Source organism: Melanostigma gelatinosum (assembly GCF_949748355.1).
Source record: "Melanostigma gelatinosum genome assembly, chromosome: 11".
Taxonomy (NCBI): Eukaryota; Metazoa; Chordata; class Actinopteri; order Perciformes; family Zoarcidae; genus Melanostigma; species Melanostigma gelatinosum.
Window position 1 is genome coordinate 16,972,204 of NC_136644.1, and position 21,540 is coordinate 16,993,743.

Consider the following 21,540-nt stretch of genomic DNA (forward strand, 5'->3'; position numbering starts at 1 on the left):
TAAAATGATACTTCACCTTGATTTAAAGAGTAATTCTGCACTAATTCACTCCAACATAAAAAAAAAACACACAGTTATTTTAAAGCCTGGTACTATGTACAACAACTTTCCTACTAATGAGCAGTTTATTCTCACAGCTTAGTCTAAATAAAAAACATACTGTAGATCCAAAGCTTATAGCCTGACACAAAATAACAGAAATGACCACCAACACTTGCCCTTCATAGCAGGAGGTAAAAATGAGTTTCTTTGTTTATTTCAGACGAGTTTCTTGTGTTACAGAGGTTCACGGAGGCTTCAAGCTGCACCGTCTCAAGCTGCTTGTGTAGTCGATAGAGGTCAAAATGAAGCTCAGAACAGCAGGTTGGTATCCATATCATCTGTGGACAAAACAGATAGCAGACATTAATAGGATGAAAAATAAAGTGCAACAGTATTTGCCATATGCTTTAGAATTGCATGAGAATTATGGCAGACAAATATAAACAAATGACGGATAAACTACGTACAGTATGTGATGTTACATTACTACTTGAATTAAATATGTATTGTCAGTCATTTTAAAACTTAAATAAAATCATATATAAAAAATTATATATAGGACACAGAACTATAAAATGTGCCTTAACAGTTAAATATTTTTCGTGAAAAATCATCAAATTCACAAGAGATATTTTATGTCAACACAGAAGTGTCACAGTTAAAGCCATCACTGCATAAAAAGTGTACCATAGTATGTTCGTGACATAGTGTTGTTCTTACCATTCTTGATGCCAAAACAGGAAGTCCACTCTTTGAAGGACACCTGCTTGTCCTCGTCAGCGTCGCACTCTTGAAAGAAGCGGGAGGTGCAGTGCTCCATCGGCACCAGAGGGACTCGAAGTGGGGCCAGCTCTGAGTGGGACAAGACTCTGCACAGGACAGATGAACATCCAGTTTTAATCATTGTGAGCGTCTACATCACATACAGTACATTATGTTTGCATTATAATAAGACTCATGAATGGGTTTGATTCTATACCCTCCTCAGTTCTAGCTGGGGATTTGTTAAATATTTGACATTAGCCAATCCTGTCGTTGGAAACTTTACATCTCACTATGATCAATTTTGAATATAATCTAAAGGTTGAGGAAAAATCAAAGTTCACCCTAAGCACAGAGGAATAAAAATGTACCTGTCAGACGGATGTTGGTCCAGTTGTGCAAACTGCCAGTGCACTGGGTAGATGTACATATTGTAGTTCTTCTCAAAGTCGTGCGCGAGCAACTCAACAGTGTGATCCCCAGTATGAAGACGCCTCTCACTCTCATCGATTTTCTTCACCTACAGAATACAGAACACCAAAGTTTGATTGACTGTGATTACCTAAAACATAAACTGTTAACAACATACATTTAAGTTTTCCATGTCCCAAAGCTGCTGTGGGGCTTTCTGATTCACCAGTGGACTGATTGATTGGATAAAAGTAACACAACAAACTGCAGAGAAATCATAGTACTTCAACAGAATCCCATATATTCATTTGAGCAGTGGATCTTACTCTGAAACGCTGTTTAGGTGTAAGGAAGCCAGGAGACATGGAGTCGTGTTCATAGAGCTGCAGCAGCACATTTTTTAGCCAATCCCTCATTCGTAGAGGGAACTGGACCAGCTCAGTGTCCACACATGGAGGTATTACTGAGAGAGAAACAGACAAAGATTAAGGTGAAATAGTCCAACAGGAAATGTTTAAACCATATACTCTGTACAGAGGTTAACTCTCACGTTTGCATGGTCCAGTGTAGTCCAGATGAAGTCTGTGTCCTCTCTTAGTGCCTTCCAGGTTGCATTTAGTAGCAAAGAGTTCACATGATGTGTCATATGTTTTGTTGTTTGTTCCACAAACCTGCAGAAATTGAACAACGAGCAACAATCAAATGCGATGCAACAGCTGTTGAACGCCATTCCAGTCTTATCTTTCAACAGATCATCCATACTCACATGATCAAACTCATTCACACCGGGAGGACATTCTGACGGCTCTTGGCACACGCAGCTCGGCTTATTGTCCGCATCGAGCTTACACGTCTTTCCACGTTTGCAGGGAAAGTCGTCACATGGATCTAGAAGAAGAAGAAAAAACATGCAGCACAATGACCTTTGACCTACACACTTTGTCTGAATTTTCAAACCAGTTGTATCAAGAATCATTTTCAGGACTGGTTTGGTCGTATTTTGCAGTGTGATGACTGGAAATCAATGAGCTATAACCACAACACACCATCGCCGACATTCCTCTGCCATTTGAGTTTGTACAGCGATGAAATTCAACTTGATCTCCATTGTACAAACCTCAAGCTGTGTTTTGCTCGTGACCATGAAGCAGAGTGACACTAGTCATGCGGAAGTTTTAGCTGAATGACCCAGTCAGCACATTCCCGTGTGAGACTGTTGTGATAGTGCATTAGTCAGTGAGTGCTGAATTAACCAACCAGCAGGGGCTTCTGGGCGATGGACGCCTCTACCAAGAGAGGGCCTGGAGCTGGGGTAGAGATCCACTGTGGCTCTTATCTGGACTGGATTCATTCCAACTGAAGGACCCTGAAAAAAAAGAAACATGAAAATGCAATTTTTATAGATATTTGTTGAGACATTAAAATATGCCTGCTGCTGCCAAACATTGCTATGAGGAGCGATGAGAGTGAACAGTTGAGGCCTTTTGCAAGTAGTTAAGTGATCCATTGTAACTTAAAAATATTGATCATAACCACTGAAAAGAAAGTGAATGTACATTGTGTATGCATTACCCATTTTCCTGCACTTCTCCTCTTTGCCTTTTGGACTGTATTGTCAATACTGCTGCTCTCAGACGCCTGAGGAACCTGTTGGCTCCGTTCTGGTTCAGACTGTGTTCCCTCAGTGTGTGGGGAGTGCTTCCTCGCCCTCTTGTTCTTCTTTTGCTTCCTTGTTTTTCCCTTGGTGGGACTTCCACTGTAATTCCTACTTTTCTCTTCCTCCTTTCCAGCCAGTTCGGAACCTGATTCAAACCCTGTACTTCTCTTTGGTTCTTGAGGGTCCATATTTGCTTCAGGTTTTTTCTCATCAACATCTTTGGATTTGGCCTGTGAATCTTCCTCACTGTCCACTGCCTCAGTGTTTTGCGTGTTTTGTTCATAGTCATCTGCAATGGTGGGCAGTCCTTTCTGAAGGGTTTCACTGTCTTTAACATCTATTTTAGCAGGTACAATCTGTAGAAGTTGTAAGATGCCACTATCAGCAGCATAGTCAAGATCAATGGGAATCTCTGACTCTGTGCTTCCATCTGTTTCCTCCAGCAATGAACCTTGCTCCTCTCTGTCTGCTATTTTTACAACTGGCTTTTCCTCCTTTTCCTTGAGTGACATATTTTCCACCTTGTCTTCGCCTTTCTCCAGCATTTCAGTATCCACTACACTCTCATCCTTTACTTCTTCTTCCTCATCTGTCACCTCCATTTCTAATTTGTCGTCCAACTTCCTCTCCTTCACCTCAGCTTCGTCGTCCTCCACGGCCTCACCAGGCTCCACCTTGCCTTTGTCCGTCTCCACTTCTTCTTCTTCTTCTTCTTTCTCTAGCACTCTTTCTTCTGCTTCCTGCTCTTCTTCTGCTTCTTTCTTCAAGAGGTCTACCAACTCCTCCTCACTTAGCAGGACTGCAGTGCTTTTGTCGCTCTCTTCAGTCTCCTCAAACTCTCCCTCCTCCTTGTTGGCATTAGCGTTGTCTTGGGAGCTCAGTTCTTCATCTTCCTGCTCCTGGCTGCTGGCCTCAAACGTGACTAGAGTGGGTAAAATCTGTGGCTCGTTGGCCTTCTCTGTGATAATGTCCTTATTCAGGAGAAAAGAAAAAATTCACATTTTACAACATGAAATCATCGTCACGTACATTTTTTTTTAAAATCCTTTTAGAGTCCTGCTCTACCTTTTCTTTGACTTCATGTGAAGTCTTATGCAATCCATGATGCTTTCCATGATGTTTACTCTTTACCTAGATGTAATAGGGATAATTCATAATGTATTAAACAAATCTAACATCACATCTGTCATGGCAAAGTTTAATATAAAATTTAAAAAAAAGCATTACTCACAGACAGGGCAAATGTTGCTCCCAGTAAGCAAAGGAACACTAAGCAGGCCCTCATACCTGAAACATTGAAAGGAAGATTTTCAACATGGGACAAAAACCGAAACAAATTTGAATTACACGTTTAAATTATTGTGAATCACGGCAAGGTTGAAATTTGGATAAAAACACGATTAACAATCATTGCAGTATAATCTGACTTCTCACAACACAGACATGAACTTGGCAACTCTTTCAATTCAGACCTAAAGTAAACATCAGAAGCAACCAGACTGGAAAAAGTTGACTAAGCCTGTCCAGGGGAACAATAGCTCTGTGGTTCGGCCCACTAAACACCAAATAGGTGTAGACGGGTGTAGACGGGTGTAGACAGGTGGGGGGAGGGAGGGTTGGGGGGTTTGATCTTTTCAATATCGAGGCAATGTTAGAGTTTTATACTTCATTGTCCCAAAGGGGAAAATTATCTCCACAGTGCTGTTGTGATGACACACATTACGATTTTCATCTCTAATAACACACATATTACATGATAGTCGTAAATGTATTTCTCACGCTATTCAATAAAGGAATATTTAGTCTATTTGAGGATATTGTACTATACTATAAAATATATGTTGGTATATAGATTATGCACAGCCATGAGTAAGCAACATGTAAATGTGTCTATATTACCTTCAGTATATCAGTACATCACAGTGTAAATAGACTATTATTAGTCAAAAACTGCTGATTTGTACAAAAATAATTAAGGCATCAATGTCAACATCAACATCAAAGTAAAGTTTTGGCTATCACAAAAGAGGCTACAACACAACCGTGCTAGTAGTTGCTGCATACAACACACAACACGTTTGATTGTAAGTCAACACGATGTCACACACATTTCTATTTGATCATTAACAAATGACCTTTCAAAGCAATTGAAAAGTCTCACTAATTAGGATCTTACCTGAGGCTGGCAGTTGCAAGAGAAATGACAAGCGTTGTCTGTGTTGAACTTGTGAAGGTGTCCTTCTGTATTCGAGACAGCGCTCACACTGTCTACACACACTGGCATGCAGCACACACAGATTTCTTTCTGGCTCGATGGTGCCAACACTTTTTCTAAACTTTGGGAGGGTCTTTGAGCTACAGAGATAACAAGAGAGGGAGAGAAAGAGATCCAACATTGCACTTCATTTGGGTGCTTTGTTTCCCAAAAAGAAAGTCAGGAAAAAAGGTGACACTTTAGAGGCAAGGCAAGGCAAGGCAAGGCAAGTTTATTTGTATAGCACATTTCAACAACAAGGTAATTCAAAGTGCTTCACATAAAACCATTAAAAGCATCAAAACATAAGGCAAAAGAAAAGGAGATTTAAAAACAATTAAAGAAACAGTGTAAGAAATAAAATTCAGTCGTAAAAAGTAAAGGAGATTTAAAACATACATTGAAACAATAATTGATGTCTCCCTGAGACATTACGCTGCACGCAATCAACCATACACTGCCGCAATTCTGCAATTACTCGCACACAAACCACGTCTGGAAAAGATCTCTGCCGATCTGCGTTTTATAGCGTACGCCTTTCACGAACTCGGTCCCGGAGGAAATGGCGATATATTGTGCAGTCCTTTTAAAACCATTAAAAGCATCAAAACATAAGGCAAAAGAAAAGGAGATTTAACAGCAATGAAGAGTCAAAAAACTGCAAAAATAATCACCCCATAAGTGGATCTTGTGGGTGAATTGTAGTTACTTATTTTATACATTATTTCTTGACTTGAGAAAGAGAGATTTTTTTTAATGCACACTGTTGATATTTTATTGTATTTAGGTGGTAAAAACACTGTTTCAATTACCTGCAGTCCCTTACTGTATTGGTGTTTTACAGTAAAACACCTTTACCATGATTGTGCTTTGAAGTATAACTGCTCTATTGTAATTGTGTTTGACAGAATGATACTGAAATAGTGTTTTATAGCACAATACTGTAACTTACTATGCTAAATATAGCCTATACTATAGTGTATACAGTGTATAACCTAGACCAGGGATTCCCAAAGTGGGGTGCGCGCACCCCTGGGGGTGCGCGAGCTGCCTCTAGGGGGTGCGCGAGAGGAAAAGTGTAATGGCGGTCTGATGGTGTAATAATATTAAATATTAAAAAAAAATGTAATTTTAATTTAAAAACTGTCAGGTGGGACATCTGAAGCTATCAGTCGTAAAAGAGGAGAGGGACAGAGAGAGAGAGAGGAATCGGAGGCGAGGGGAACGGAGAGGTGCGTGGGGAGAGACCGGGAGAAGAAATCGAGTCAGAGGAAGATGAGACGGAGGAAGGAGGAAGGGATTGCACAGACAAATCGGGAGCACATCGGCCCATCGCGGAGTCAAGGTGAAAAAGAGGAAACGAGAGTGAGCATCAGACTGGGAAAAAAAGAGGAAATATGATGAAAAGTATGTGTGTCTGGGCTTCACTTGGATTGGCAACGCAGATTCCCCAAAGCCACAGTGCGTGGTGTGCAGTGAGGTTCTGGCTAACAGTCTGAAGCTCTTATTTACGTCGCCACCTGAACACCAAGCATGCCAGTGCAAGTCAAAAGCCCCTTACATTGTTTATATCGAAATTGGAGGAGTTACAAAACAGCCAAAACAACTGGAGTCTCATTCATGTGTTGGTCTATAAATGACGCACTACGGGCTTCATATCTGGTTACAGAACAGCGAGAAAGGGGCTACCGCACACAATCGCCGAAGACGTGAGCTTGCCAGCTGCCAGAGAGATGGTGGAATGTATATGATTGGGGAGAAAGAAGCAAAACAGTTGGACATGATCCCGGTGTCCAACAACACTGTGTCGCACCGCATCGATGCTTTGTCCGAAGACATCCTGGCTACATTAGTCGCTCATTAATTGTAAATTAAATGTGATAATCTGCCTCTGAGCCTGTGCGTGTGTGCTCGCCATCAGTATTGCTCTTTAAAAGTGACGCCTTGTGTCACTGAAAGTTATTGAAACTTTGTTGCAGTGTTTCAGGGCGTTTTCACACCTTCAGTTCGTTTGCTTTGTTGCAGTTGCTCCTTTGTTCGGTTTGTGTTCACACTGCAACATTTAACAGCGGGCTAAATCTTGTAAACAAATGCCACGCGCGAGCAAACTGTTCTCTCATTGGTCCGATTCTTATGCGGCTATGAAGGCTTAAAAGGCTCTGTTGCGTCTTTTTTTTTTTTTTTTTTTAATGGGGGGGGCGGGGGGGGGGGGGGGTGCGCGAACCCGGTCGGGATGTAGAAGGGGGTGCGCGGCCTAAAAAGTTTGGGAACCGCTGACCTAGACTATACTATACACTATAATTATTACTGCTAACAAGTTTTTACTGTATTTCCTATCACGATATTTTACAGTAAACAATTAAATATCATAAAAGATGTATTAGGTACTTACTAGTTTTGAAGCACGCACACACACACACACACATCTCACACCATGTTCCCAGTGCAGCCGCACTGCCTGCACGGTCAATATTTAGATGTGAAATACAGAGCTGGTAAACCAGATCATTGTTCCACAAACTAAGACAGGACATGCTTGATTGCATTCATGAGAGTCACTTTGGGATTGAAAACTACAGGAGGAGAGTGAGGGATCCGCTCTTTTGGCCAGAAACGTCCGAAGAAATAACAGAGAAGGTTAGCAGTTCAGCATACAGAAGGGCACAAGCTACTGCAACATAGTGCACCCGAGAGTCCATGGGGGAAATTATCTGTGTTCTATGTATTGGTTATTGCGCAATACCCATCCGGCAGCATTTAGAGTTAACCATGTCAAACTACTGACATGGCTATTTCCTTTTTTGTTAAGTTGTGAATGTTTTAATAAGTGTGTAGTTTGTTTATGACAGAGTAAAACTAAACCTGTGAAACCTGTCGGATGAAAGATAGTTTCAGGACAGAAATAACATCATTTTGGTCACTAGATGTCACTCTTTCACTGTGATTCTGACGCCACTAATATGACACACGTTCATATTTGTTATATGATGAGTGAGATGATGATTAACAACATGATAAATATGTGTTACGATTAACAAGTATTTTCAGCCACTGCCCATGGCATAAAGGAAGAGTTGTAGGAGTTGTAAGATATGTTTGTTGAACCAATCTATCATTATAATACACTACTACTCATTTGACAAAACACTTTCACATCAATGGAAAGGCTGTAGTGGTAATGTAGATGTTAAAATGTACATATTATTCTGGGAACTCCGTTTTGTGACACCTGCAAACTCTGCTGATGAAGCTCATGTGATATGACCAAGATAACTTTGGAAACTTTATTCTGAACTGCTATTCACATCAAAGTAATGATATAGCCTAATAAATGCATCTGTCATACTAGTTACAGCAATTATAGTTATTTGTCTGAGATCAGCTCCCCAAGAAATATGCCTTTCAGCAAGTAGTGGATGAAGTAGTCAGATCTTTTACTGAAGTAAAATAACCAATACAACAGTGTAGAAATACTCTGTTACAAGTAAAAGTCCTGCATTCAAAATTTTTACTGAATTAAAACAGAAGTATGAGAAGCTAAATGTACTCATTGTGCAGAGCAACCCATTTCTGAATAATATTCTATAATTAGGGCCTGAGCACCGACAACGTCGGGGCTGTTTACTTTCGGAACGAGAGTCACGAGACATTGGGCCTTTCTCAATACCAAGTAAGTACGCCAAGTACAGACTTGTGTACTTGGGAGTCTGGACTTTGGAGTCCAGACTCCCAAGGACGGGACGATGCAGTACAGTCATTCTGCAATTGGAACAGCAGCTTCATTTTCTTTTTGCATTGAAATTTGTATTCGTTCAAACCCAACAACACCATACACAGATACAAAAACTAGGCCTGTCAGACAGCAAAACAAGCGGTTTTTTTCCGAGTTCACATAATTGTGGGGATTCTGGTAAAGGCCGTTTGAGCCCTTTTAGATTCTTCAGTACCACCTTCCAAAAAGGCATCACCTTGTAGCACCCCCACAGAGCATGTAGAAAAGTGTCCATTTCTTTGTTCCATTTCCAACATTTGCTGTCCTGCATTAAGCCCAGAGGTGTAAAGCAATACCTTTGTAAATTCTGTAATGGATAAACTTGCTTCTTGCATCCCTTGGAGCCCATGTTCGATATTAATTCTTGCCATACATCTTCCATAATCTCATTGCCAAGATCCTTTTGCCATATCAATCTCAGGCCTTCGCACATTGTAGTTTGAATATGACACAATGACATTTTCTGATAAAAGTTTGAGGCCACGTGTAAAGTACGGGAAGCACTTAGAAACTGTTGAATCATATTCTCTTCCGTCTCTTCTCTTTTCAGTCCAAACACTGACCCTATGCTGCTCCTCAACTGTAAATACTTCCAGAAATCCCCCTTCTCGTTTGAATTACATTTTTCTTTAATGAACATCTCCTAGGTAATTTCTCAGATCCACACTCCATGTGAGTACATTCTAAAGTAATTTGTGATTGTAAGTTATCAAAAGCTTTACGTTTGATGGAATGGTGTAGCCGTGGCGTGGCAGCCAGTTTACGTGACTCCCCATTGAACAACAAGCTGAGGTAACTCTACTGGACTTGCTCAAATCCATCCCAAACTTGCCATGCTTGATAAAAGTCATGGTCTGAGGACATCAACAAGCAATTTTTCATTCATCGTCAAAAGCGCCACCTATTGACAAAAGGAAATCTGCGTTTTGTGACAAACGTCATCCAATTTACATGACATGTTCACACTTGATATAGAGCAACATAATGCATGTTTTCTTCAATGTATAATGAATAATAAATAAAATAGTTGTGTTACCTTAGACCTGAGCCGTTTGTATCTACAGAGCCGGGCCTTTTCACAGAGCCGGTCACCATGTTCCTACAGTAGCCCACAATGGACAAACAAAACACTGGCTCTAGAGCAGGGGTGGGCAATTATTTTTCCCAAGGGGCCACATGAGAAACAGGGACTGTTGTGGAGGGCCGGACCAATAGACTGAACTCAACCCTGCTCAATACTATTCCACCTCTTTAATAAAAGCAGGATGTTGTATGGTTTTTATAAGCTGCGAGTGGTAAGAGTAAATGTTATGATCAGTGGTGGAATGTAACTAAGTATATTTGCTTAAGTACTGTACTTATATACAAATTCAAGGTACTTTACTTGAGTATTTTCATTTTATTTAACTTTGTACTTCTACTCCACTACATCTCAGAGGGAAATATTGTACTTTTTACTCCACTACATTTGTCTGAAAGCTTTAGTTACTTTGCACATTATAATTCTTCAAACCTTTCCTAACTACCCAAACTGAACAACAGAGTATAAAGGAGTTAAAATTAGCTCCACCTAAAACATCTGCAGCAGGAATAATGATCCAAACAAATATACATTTGTAATATTCATATATAATAGTAGAACACTGACAGGGATCATGTTTTTGCAAAATTAGTACTTTTATTTCTATAACTATTACAATACAAATGACCTCTTTCTGTTTTTCAGTTCAGTGCAAGAAATCTAGTCTTTGAACAAGTGCACTGAAGTCAGGCTGAATGTGTGAGGTGAGATGTGAAGGACAGCTGACAGGTGATGTCAGTGAGAGAGGATCTGGATTTGTTCAACTTCATCACAGAGAATGTTTGTTCACAGATGTAGGGAGATCCAAAGAGAACCAACATCTTCTGAGCATCTTACCTGCATCTGGCTTGAAAGAAACTACAACTTTGTCATGAAAGCCTTCAGCAAGCTGCATGTCATGTGCAAAGAGGCCCTTGCCTTGCAGTTTGGTATTCAGATCAGTCATTAGTGCAGTCCAGTGGTGGGCTATTTTATAATTTAATAATTTAATAACAATAAAGATTCAGCCCCCATTTTTCTATGCTATGCTAACCTGAGGACGCCGAACGTTTGGAACGGCGAACATTTTGAACCTGGAACAATAACAAAAAACAGCAGGGGCCGAACGTTCCCGGCGTTCCGAACTTGCGGCATTCCGAACGTTCCCGCCTTTCCGAACGTTCCCGCCGTTCCGAACGTTCCCGCGACGTTCCGAACGTTCCGAACGTTCCGGGCGTTGCGAACGTTCCGGGCGTTCCGAACTTTCGGCATTCTGAATGTTCCCGGCGTTCCGAACGTTCCCGGCGTTCCGAACATTCCCACCATTCCGAACGTTCCGAATGTTCCGGGCGTTCCGAACTTTCGGCATTCCGAACGTTCCCGGCGTTCCGAACTTTCGGCGTTCCGAACGTTCCCGGCGTTCCGAACGTTCCCGGCGTTCCGGGCGTTCCGAACTTTCCGGGTGTTCCGAATGTTCCGGGCGTTCCGAACTTTCCCGGCGTTCCGGGCGTTCCGAACTTTCCGGGTGTTCCGAATGTTCCGGGCGTTCCGAACTTTCGGCATTCTGAAGGTTCCCGGCATTCCGAACGTTCCCGGCGTTCCGAACATTCCCGCCGTTCCGAACGTTCCGAATGTTCTGGGCGTTACGAACTTTCGGCATTCCGAACGTTCCCGGCGTTCCGAACGTTCCCGGCCTTCCGAACGTTCCGGGCGTTCCGAACATTCGACATTCTGAACGTTCCGGGCGTTCCGAACTTTTGGCATTCTGAACGTTCCCGGCGTTCCGAACGTTCCCGGCATTCCGAACGTTACGAACATTCCGGGCGTTCCGAACGTTGCGGATGTTCCGGGCGTTCTGAACATTCCCGGCGTTCCGAACGTTCCCGGCGTTCCGAACGTTACGAACATTCCGGGCGTTCCGAACGTTGCGGATGTTCCGGGCGTTCTGAACGTTCCCGGCGTTCCGAACGTTCCCGGCGTTCCGAACGTTCCCGGCGTTCCGAACGTTCCCGGCGTTCCGAACGTTCCCGGCGTTCCGAACGTTCCCGGCGTTCCGAACATTCCGGGCGTTCCGAACTTCCGGCATTCTGAATGTTCCCGGCGTTCCGAACGTTCCCAGCGTTCCGAACATTCCCGCCGTTCCGAATGTTCTGAATGTTCCGAACGTTCCCGGCATTCCGAACGTTACGAACATTCCGGGCGTTCCGAACGTTGCGGATGTTCCGGGCGTTCCGAACGTTCCCGGCGTTCCGAACGTTCCCGGTGTTCCGAACGTTCCCGGCGTTCCGAACGTTCCCGGCGTTCCGAACGTTCCCGGCGTTCCGAACGTTCCCGGCGTTCCGAACATTCCGGGTGTTCCGAACTTCCGGCATTCTGAATGTTCCCGGCGTTCCGAACGTTCCGGACGTTCCGAACAATCCGGTCATTCCCGGCGTTCCGGGGTTCCGAACTTTCCGGGTTTTCCGAACGTTCCGGGCGTTCCGAACTTTCGGCATTCTGAACGTTCCCGGCGTTCCGAACGTTGCGAACATTCCGGGCGCTCCCGGCGTTCCGGGCGTTCCGAACATTCGGCATTCTGAACGTTCCCGGCGTTCCGAACATTCCCGCCATTCCGAATGTTCCGAATGTTCCGGGCGTTTCGAACTTTCGGCATTCCGAACGTTCCCGGCGTTCCGAACGTTCCCGGCATTCCGAACGTTCCCGGCGTTCCGAACGTTCCCGGCATTCCGAACGTTACGAACATTCCGGGCGTTCCGAACGTTGCGGACGTTCCGGGCGTTCTGAACGTTCCCGGCGTTCCGAACGTTCCCGGCGTTCCGAACGTTCCCGGCGTTCCGAACGTTCACGGCGTTCCGAACTTTCTCGGCATTCTGAACGTTCCCGGCGTTCCGAACGTTCCCGGCGTTCCGAACGTTCCGGACATTCCGGGCGTTCCAAACGTTCCGGACGTTCCGAACTTTCGGCATTCTGAACGTTCCCGGCGTTCCGAACATTCCGGGCGTTCCGAGCGGTCCGGGCGTTCCGAACTTTCGGCATTCTGAACGTTCCCGGCGTTCCGAACATTCCGGGCATTCCGAGCGGTCCGGGCGTTCCGAACTTTTGGCATTCTGAACATTCCGGGCGTTCCGAGCGGTCCGGGCGTTCCGAACTTTTGGCATTCTGAACGTTCCCGGCGTTCCGAAGGTTCCCGGCGTTCCGAACATTCCCGCCATTCCGAACACACGCTTGACACATGGGAGAAGTTTGAGTTGGTTGCAACCTCAACGCTAGATGCCTCAAATCCCTACACACTGCACCTTTAAATTGTATGACTCTCCAAAGCAACGCAGAACTAAAGCAAATAAAAGTAGTGGAGTAACAATGACATAGTTTTCCGATGAAATATTGTGGAGTAAGTATGACGTAGCATAAAATGGATACATGTCAAATAAAGTACCTCAAAATCCTATTGAGTTTTTGTACTGAGCAACATTCAACCACTGCTGAGAGCGAGGCACTTCATTCAGTCCTTGAAGTAGTAGCTTAAGTAAACTAACGAGCCATAATTGGCCCAGCAGCTGCTCATTAAACACCAGGGAGCAACAGAAACCTGCATCACTTTCAGATTTTATTGTCTTTGCTCTGTTAATAGTCTGACCTGTGAATCTCCAGTCATATAAAAATCTGTAACATAGATGCCTGGCTGAAAGGGTCGATACATCGTAAAAACTTAAGTACCCTGAGGGCTGAGGGCAGACACTGTTGACTGCTGGTTTGTGTGCCACAACAAGCGTCAATCATCCTCTCCCCACTCCTCCCCTTTTCTAAAGCAGGACCTTACAACAACTGCTGTGCGGCTTTTTAGCAAACAGCTCCAGACTGGTGAACATCCAGTCTAATTACATGTTTCTGTTGCACGGTTCAAATCCAAAGTGAGGTTAAACAAGGAATTCTGTAATTTTATTTTAGGCCTGACCATATATGGATATCCAGGAAACAATTATGAGCATCAGGGAGGAAATATACAAGGCTTTCTACTGTACATGCCCTATATTTCCAAGAACAAGACACATTTACAATAACATCATGAGGACAATGGGTAATAAAACACGTCGTTTTTTAAATAAAAAGTAACATTCGTGTATTTAGCCTAATGTTTACATTGTTGTCTTTTTTTAAAGTATTTTGAATCTATACCCTTGAGTAAAGCACTACCTCTCACCTGCTCCTTATATCTAATGATTTTATTATTTAACTGTTGGTAGACTAGTAAAGAAAATAAAAAACATCCTCTCCACCGGAAACGAGCGTGACCCGTCTGGCCCTCCTTTCCCCTCTGAGTGGGTGAGCTTGTTTTCTAAACCGGCCACAAACCCTATGGTTAAGTATACTAAACTATATTTCACCGAAGACTTGAGAGAGGGTGGAGGATGAAACAATTGTGTGTGTGTATTTATGGTGTGTGTGTGTGTGTGTGCCCATAATTGTGCTAGTGTTAATGTTGTTTTGAGCCTGCTCTCCGGAAACAAGTACACCTACGCGTGCCAACAGTTGAGAGACAACCGGAAGGAAGTGATGCAATCGTTTTAATTAAGGTTACTTATATGCCATTGTCCTTGGAGCTTTCTACAGCATATCCACACAGCGTGCTTTTACTGCCTCTACCGCCAGCTTTCCATACGTGGCTCAGAGTAGGCACTCCTGTTCGTTGCTACATAGACTGAACAGGACATTTCTCACACCAGCTCTGAATATAACGGACAAAAAGGTAAAATATTGACATTATAACCTAAATGATAACTATTGGTGATTTGTCACTATTGGTTTCATTTTTTTTGTGATTTTTTGTGATTTTGTGTTTTTATGATTGCAAGTTTACCCCAAGTTTCCCTTGAGGAATGTATGCAGTAAGAGTATTTTAAATTGAATTAAATCAAATCAGTAACAATATTAATCACATGTTGTATGTCTGTTACAGAATGATGGTCAATATAATAATGTTTTGCCTGATGGGATCAGTTTTTGCCAAACCAGTAAGTATGAAAAACAACAATGAAGACTTGGCTTTTCAATGTAAACATGCAATTTAACACACATTTCGCACATTTTCTGAAATACTGGCATGCGTCTACAGATACTTCTACATTTATATAATATGGTTATTGTATATCATGTCAAATTAACAAGAAAGTAGAGTTTCCAACTTGAACAGCATCAGGTTCTGTGCATTTTCATACATTTAATTAATACTGTCATTGACTCTTCAAGTTGCAAACATAATGGCACAAGTTTCAGTGTGAGCATTTTTCTCCCACAGTAAGAATGTCTACTATATGCCAGCAAAGCAGGAAGGCTCAGTAGTTTTAAGAAGCATGTTAGAGGGTCTAAGTCACGTCACTTTATAAATAGATCCATCTTCTGCACATCAAGAAACTACTATCCTGTTAAATATTTATTTTTCTCCAAAAGATTTTCTTCAATGCCGTTTTGGAATCAGATGAGCTCGACTCAAACTCGGTGAGTGCTATCTGAAATCAGTCCCCTCTTAAAGCCCCCTCTTGGTGTTCCAGCGCAGGAACTCAACACTGTTTACACATTAATCATTTGACGGTTGTGCTCCTCTCACACAGTCAGCGGAAAACCTAACAATAGGTGCGGTTACTTGAAGATTCTCCAGACCTCAAGACAATTCCCCCTTCAGAAACTATTGTTTACTATACTGTATGTCTGGACCCATCTGCAGCTTGATTGGGATGATTGCTGGTGTTGCAGTTACAAGGTATAATTAAATATATTGTGGCATGCGGTTAATGTGTTTTTCTTTTCCAGACTGAAAGTTTGTCTGTTTCACAATCATCGGAAAATGGCACCTCAGAGCTTCAGGTAATGCATACATTTATTACAGTAAAGGGGAAAATTCTTTTTTTTCTGATGCCGACGACTTTGTGCTTCGCTTTTGCTTGCTGATTTTAACCTGAATGGGTGTATTCCTATTTTTATTGTAGAGCTCTGAAGAAAATACCTCGAGTCAAGTAAGTTATTTTGATTTGTCAATCTTCTGCTTGGTATCTAAACATTTAGATTACTCAAGACATTCTGCAAATGTGTCTGAATTCACCTTGTACACTGGATATCTTTTCAGAGTCAGAGTTCAGAGTCTGATTCAGAATCAGAATCATCAGAATCCACATCAGAGGATAAGGTGGGTTATATTATCACTTTTGTTTTTACCTTATTGTTATCACTAAACTACATTAAGCATGTTATTTATGGGTTTATATCCTGATATTCATCATATTAAATATATAAAAAGTTGTGGATGTAATATAACTGTTATAATAAAAAAAAAGTGTCAGAAGAAACATGGCACTCTCCAAACGTATTATTTCCTAAAACTGTATGTTTCTGTTCCACAAACAGACTTCAGAGGAGAGTAACAGTCTATCTGATGAGGATGATGTGGTGAGGCTAACTAAATCAAGTATTTTGTCAAACCTAGTATGTTGGTCAATTGTTATTGTATGGCACTTCATCCTTCTGGTCTCCGTTTAGCTCATATCCACTGTATTTCCACAGACAGTCTCCATGGCTGAAACCAGAGATAATAGCATGGGCAGTGAGGAAAACATTCGAAAGGTGGGTGTAACACTTTTTATTTTACACAATGTCTTGATTTAGCTGATTCAAGTTGAGTAACACTATGATCTGCCCATTCCCTAAATCAGAGTTGGGTTCAAGTGTTCGCAAGCATCACCCAAGTCCTGAGTGCAGAGGACAATAGCAGCAGAGAGGTAAAGGGTCAATCAGATCAACTGACTGAGAGACAACCCACTCATACCTCCACCAGCACCACTGTCAGACAGGGGACCAACACAAACCTACCTCTGGTGGAGAATCCCACTGACAGCAGTGACACCGCCAGCGACAGTGCAGACACCAGCAAAAGTACTATTGTCATCACCAATGACAGCAGTGAGAGCACCAGCAGTGAAAGCAACGAGACCAGTGAGACCAGTGACAGCAGTGACAGCAGTGATGCCAGCAAGAGCGAGGAGGATAGTAATGCCAGTGACATCGCTGAGCTGGGGCAAATCAAAACCAGAGACTGTGTGAATGGAACTCAGAGCTGTGAGAGTGAAGAGTATTTGTTCCAGGATATAGGAGACGATGCTCATTACTCAGTGGACTCTCTAATGGTGCCAGATGAGGATGAAAGGGAGTTAAGTCTATAGGAGATGATGACATGCAGTTGTGCAGCTCTATATTTTTCCACTACGAACTACTGCACCATTAAATAACCTGCATGAAGACTTCAGGAGGACGTATTTTACTCTTGCCCATCGCTTCTGAATGTTGATTTTGGTATTACAATTTTAACTGCAACTGATTGATTTTTGTATATGTGATTACTATTGTGACGATGATGTAGCCGAAGCTTTTACTTTGACTGTTTTGATGCCAATAAACAAATAATATAACCATGATATGGGTCCTTGCATGTTTTTATAGAGGCTTATCAATCAGATAAGGGCAGTTTTGGAAACAAAATTATTAATGCACTGAAACTTTACTGTGCTTTTAAGTTCCGAGTATATCACATTTTCTAACTATAATAGAGGAAATATTCAAAGTTGTACCCCACTGCATGCATTCTACGTCATTCTGCAGGTTAAGAACTCTAAAATATGATTTGTATGAGACAAACTGTAGCCAAAGTTAGCTCTTTTAAATAAATAAAAATGTTTTCCACCAAATGCCAACGTTACATTGTTGCAGCACAATTAACGTTATCTAGCTAATACAGCTATGTTAGTTGCACAACGAAGGTGCTACTATTATTGAGCCTAAAAATATATATTTTTACTCTGTTACTCTTTGCTGCTGTAATATATCCAAAATGTTGCAAGATCATTGATACGCAGAATCTGGAGATTAGCTTCAAAGTCGTTTATTTTCCCATTTGAAACATGGCCGGTTAGCTCAGTTGGTTAGAGCGTGGTGCTAATAACGCCAAGGTCGCGGGTTCGATCCCCGTACTGGCCACTGCCCTTTTCTTTTTCTTTAGAGTGACATTTTTTTAACACCAAAACTATATTATCTAATATGACAACGTCATTTCATTCTTCATGCAACATTATGATATAGAAGGTCAAACCTCAAAGCTTTTTGTTGCGTATAGCCCCACCTATATAAAGGCTGACACTTGATGGCGACAAAATCAACACTTCAAGCTGGAGTGTCATAGCTCTGAAAAATCCTGCAAACCCTCATTGATGTTTAACTTATTGTGACACACAAAACAGTCTTTTTCCCACCAAGACAGCTAGACTGGGTGTACTGTTGGATGAAAGCTTGTTCATTGTCTTTTCTGTACACATGCAAACAAAGCGTAATTTAAATTTTTTTATATCAATGCAGTAGTCTAGCTACATGACAGCGCTCCCCAAAACATCAAACTTTAAGCAAACACAGGGGTTGTGCTATCAGGGAAGGGCATTTTAAAATTCAGAAATCCAGTATTCAGTTTTTAGAAAACATTTAATAAAACATTTTAAGACATGTGGACTGTGGGAATAATATTTGCAATAATATGGGATTTCTCAGTCCAGAAATTTGGCAAAAAACTGATGAAATCCCACATAAATTAAATGCATCTTCACAATGACCCTCTTCTTAAACCTACTGAAAATATAACAAGTTGAAAATGCAACTGCAGCCATGACGTTGTGTTCCATCACATCATGACTTTTTTTTTTAAACAATAAATCAGAATTGCCAGGCAAAAACAGCACCCAACACACTTCAGTCCTATGTAGAAACATCTGAGGCATGTATTCCCTTTGCGGTCGCCTTCTTAGCTGGGAAAGTGAGACTTTAGGTGCTCCTTCAGAGCTGGTATAGTGGGAATATCTTTGCGACACATGTGACAGCGGAGAGGTAGTTTCAACAAATCGCTGGTTCCTTCTTTCACATTGACTCTTCCATTTGTTTCAAGCATCTGAATGACATCTGCAGATAACAAAAAGGGTTAAAAAAAATTGTTCATGCAGTTGTGCAGTAATGGCCACAATGTGGGACATAAAGTGAACAACATGTAATTTGCTCTCACCGCGAGACTCCATGAAATAGTCAGTCGTAAATGAGTTCCAGTGCTTTTTGTTCTTTAAACAAGGAGAGTCGAAGTCTTGGCTGATCACATGGAGGTGTACATGACTGTAAAAGAGAATTTAGACAAAATGTGTTATATTTTGATGTGTCTACATCGATTAAGTGCTGATCCTCCTCCTCCTCCTCCAATAAACACCATACCAATGCTTTAAATACGTTTTTGAATACCTTTTTTCAAAGTGTTTTAGACTGATGTATTTGGGTGATTGGCTTATATGCACACAATCAATGAAAGGCCTCTAAATTCTGTCGAAAGTATGTGAGCCAAAGCAAGCTTATGATGTTGCACAACATACTTTGAGCACATACTTTCAGGCTGCAATAAATATGTTTCCAATCAAGAAAGAAAAGTATTAATGGAATGTTTTTTCCCAATCACTGTATTTTCTCTCTTTCTTTCATTAAGCTTATAACTCCTCCCACTTAGTGGCAGTAAAGAGTAAAGATCAAATTCTCAACACACTACACAGAAACGGATAAAGGAGGAGTTGAGCTCTGAATAGAAATAAGAAACTCTTTTTAAATAGCCTATAACGCTTTGGCTGTATGCTACTATGTCAGTAAGAGAGAGGCAAGTGTATTGGTAAAGCACATTTCATACACAAAGCATGGAATAAAACATTGTAACAAATTTAAAAAAGGACAGAAACCGTGTAAAAAGGAAAAAACTGAAATTAATACGAGAAAGGTAAAGATGTAAGTGAAAGGTGGAAAATGATGAATGCTTAAGTTTCAATTAACGGCAGCTTCTTGTTACATAAAAACTGTACTTTACCAGGTTTAACTGAAATCAGTTGTTGTCTATGATGAGGCAAAATACGTTAATCGATTAAAAAACCTATGGTATGCTTTAGAAAAATAGCCGACAGCAGTGTAAAATATACAGTATTTATATTAAAGGCTGAAACACCAAAACGGTCTTTCAATTTCACGGCACCATTCAAACAGTGATTACTTACCTCATACTGGGGATGGCATGGTACCCTGTACGGAAACGTAGAGAGCTAGCATCTGGGCACTGCTGAACCATCTGGTCAGCTACTTGCTGCATGTGTTTCACTAGGTCGCAATGCTCCTCACTTAAGGCCTTCAGGCTGGAAATAGTCTGCCACGGGAGGACCAGCCAGTGGTAGCGAGCTTTGGGGTATTTATCTTTGATAACCACTACCTTGTCATCCTTGTATACCTAAAGAAAAGCAGACGATGTTTTTTTTCATCAGTAACAAATCCAGCTGCGATCCAGATCACTCAGCATCACACTAACTGTAAACAGCTACCTGCATCTTTGGGTCTTGCATTGAGGTCTTCAGACCTTGGCTCCAATGTCCAAAACTTTCCTACAACAAATTGAAGGTAAAATATGTAATGCAACATACTGGCTTCATAGAAAATCCATATAATAGAAAAACATGTGAACATCTTGAAAACTATATTTGACAGAAGTGTGCACACACTTTCTTCCTTCTCTTACACTGGTGTTTGTGGCTTCTCCGTGGCTGACTGACACAGATACCTTTTGTGTCTGTTTGGCTGCTTTCACACTCGGATCCTCTCTGCGGCTCTCTGGGTCCTCTGAAGATGGCTCCCGTGGTCTTTTGGTGCCGCCGTGGTCCCCGGTGGGATCCTCCTTGAACTGTACAGTGTATGGGTAGAGCTGGTTGACAATATGAAGCTGCTGTCCAGCCTTCATTTTGACCTCATTGTCCTTCCCCACCACCGCAGAATCTACGGAGGTGGGATTCAAGCCCAGCTTTGAAACAAAGACAGGAAATGAGACACAGAATGATAAAGAAATAGTATTTTAAGTATTTAACACAACTCAGCAGAACAACTTCTTTCTAATGTGTTTCACTCTTATAAAATCAATGTTCCTTACCTGTTTAACTTTGACATAACCTTTGTTGCACTCTGCTTTCAATTCAACTGGTTGAGAGGGGATAACATTTGCACCGATTCAAGTTTGTTTTTAAAACTATTGAGAGATATGAAAAATAAATATATATATATATATATATATATATGACAAACAAATATATCGTCCATGACAATTATTTAAACAATATTATACACAACAAAATAAACTATAAGGGGAATAAGTAATTTAGACCAATTCAAATTGTATCCCCTAAAGACAGATACGGTATTAATCCATTTTTCTAAACAGAGGATTCTATAGTTGCAATGCATCGTTTTAATTCCCTAAAATCAAAAAATATTTATGTTGTTGTATTACCTTGCTGTCGAGAGCATTTTTTGTCTTTAATAGTCGTCTCCGGACCTCGACCCAGGACAATGGTCTGATGGTGTGGCAGTCGGATGGGTTTATGACTATCCGCATCACTGATAAGCCAGCATATTGGCATTTTATCATGTTACGTTTGCTAGCTATTTATTTTTTACAGAGTTACAAAACTGTTGCAGCCCCACGCTTTGTT

General features: G+C 41.6%; 3 protein-coding genes across 5 annotated transcripts; 1 reads left to right on the plus strand and 2 right to left on the minus strand.

Moving 5' to 3' along the window:
• Window positions 1-351: 351 nt before the first annotated feature.
• Window positions 352-4,157, minus strand: sparcl1 (SPARC-like 1; the record flags this gene model as incomplete). The annotated part of the gene is made up of 10 exons (XM_079278094.1): window positions 352-380; window positions 763-911; window positions 1,176-1,324; window positions 1,542-1,678; window positions 1,766-1,886; window positions 1,982-2,103; window positions 2,473-2,581; window positions 2,788-3,843; window positions 3,938-4,003; window positions 4,104-4,157. The coding sequence occupies 10 exons, from the start codon at window positions 4,155-4,157 to the stop codon at window positions 352-354; spliced, it is 1,992 nt and encodes a 663-aa protein (XP_079134220.1).
• Window positions 4,158-14,593: 10,436 nt separating this feature from the next.
• On the plus strand, window positions 14,594-17,391 carry scpp1 (secretory calcium-binding phosphoprotein 1). Its single transcript, XM_079278180.1, has 9 exons — window positions 14,594-14,705; window positions 14,916-14,970; window positions 15,407-15,454; window positions 15,767-15,820; window positions 15,943-15,969; window positions 16,080-16,139; window positions 16,358-16,399; window positions 16,514-16,573; window positions 16,663-17,391. The coding sequence occupies exons 2-9, from the start codon at window positions 14,917-14,919 to the stop codon at window positions 17,167-17,169; spliced, it is 852 nt and encodes a 283-aa protein (XP_079134306.1). The 5' UTR covers window positions 14,594-14,705; window position 14,916; the 3' UTR covers window positions 17,170-17,391.
• Window positions 17,392-18,456: 1,065 nt separating this feature from the next.
• On the minus strand, window positions 18,457-21,531 carry aptx (aprataxin). Of its 3 annotated transcripts, none has more exons than XM_079279174.1 (7): window positions 21,339-21,531; window positions 20,982-21,028; window positions 20,619-20,855; window positions 20,383-20,442; window positions 20,065-20,291; window positions 19,047-19,150; window positions 18,457-18,946 (listed from the first exon to the last, which is right to left on the minus strand). In XM_079279174.1, exons 1-7 carry the CDS (start codon window positions 21,466-21,468, stop codon window positions 18,792-18,794), a joined length of 960 nt encoding a protein of 319 aa, XP_079135300.1. In that variant the 5' UTR covers window positions 21,469-21,531; the 3' UTR covers window positions 18,457-18,791. The 3 variants fall into 3 exon arrangements, with proteins under 3 accessions (XP_079135300.1, XP_079135299.1, XP_079135301.1); XM_079279173.1 differs by having other exon boundaries at window positions 20,577-20,855; XM_079279175.1 differs by lacking the exon at window positions 20,982-21,028 and having other exon boundaries at window positions 20,577-20,830.
• Window positions 21,532-21,540: the final 9 nt, after the last annotated feature.

Excerpts from the sequence above, each read along its gene's own strand:
- scpp1 (XM_079278180.1), top strand. The coding sequence starts at position 14,917 with ATGATGGTCAATATAATAATGTTTTGCCTGATGGGATCAGTTTTTGCC. Across the intron at positions 16,140-16,357 it reads AATCCACATCAGAGGATAAG|ACTTCAGAGGAGAGTAACAG; the intron begins GTGGGTTATATT and ends TTCCACAAACAG. Across the intron at positions 16,574-16,662 it reads GTGAGGAAAACATTCGAAAG|AGTTGGGTTCAAGTGTTCGC; the intron begins GTGGGTGTAACA and ends TCCCTAAATCAG.
- aptx (XM_079279173.1), bottom strand. The coding sequence starts at position 21,468 with ATGCCAATATGCTGGCTTATCAGTGATGCGGATAGTCATAAACCCATC. Across the intron at positions 20,292-20,382 it reads TGCAAGACCCAAAGATGCAG|GTATACAAGGATGACAAGGT; the intron begins GTAGCTGTTTAC and ends GCTTTTCTTTAG. Across the intron at positions 18,947-19,046 it reads CTATTTCATGGAGTCTCGCG|ATGTCATTCAGATGCTTGAA; the intron begins GTGAGAGCAAAT and ends TGTTATCTGCAG.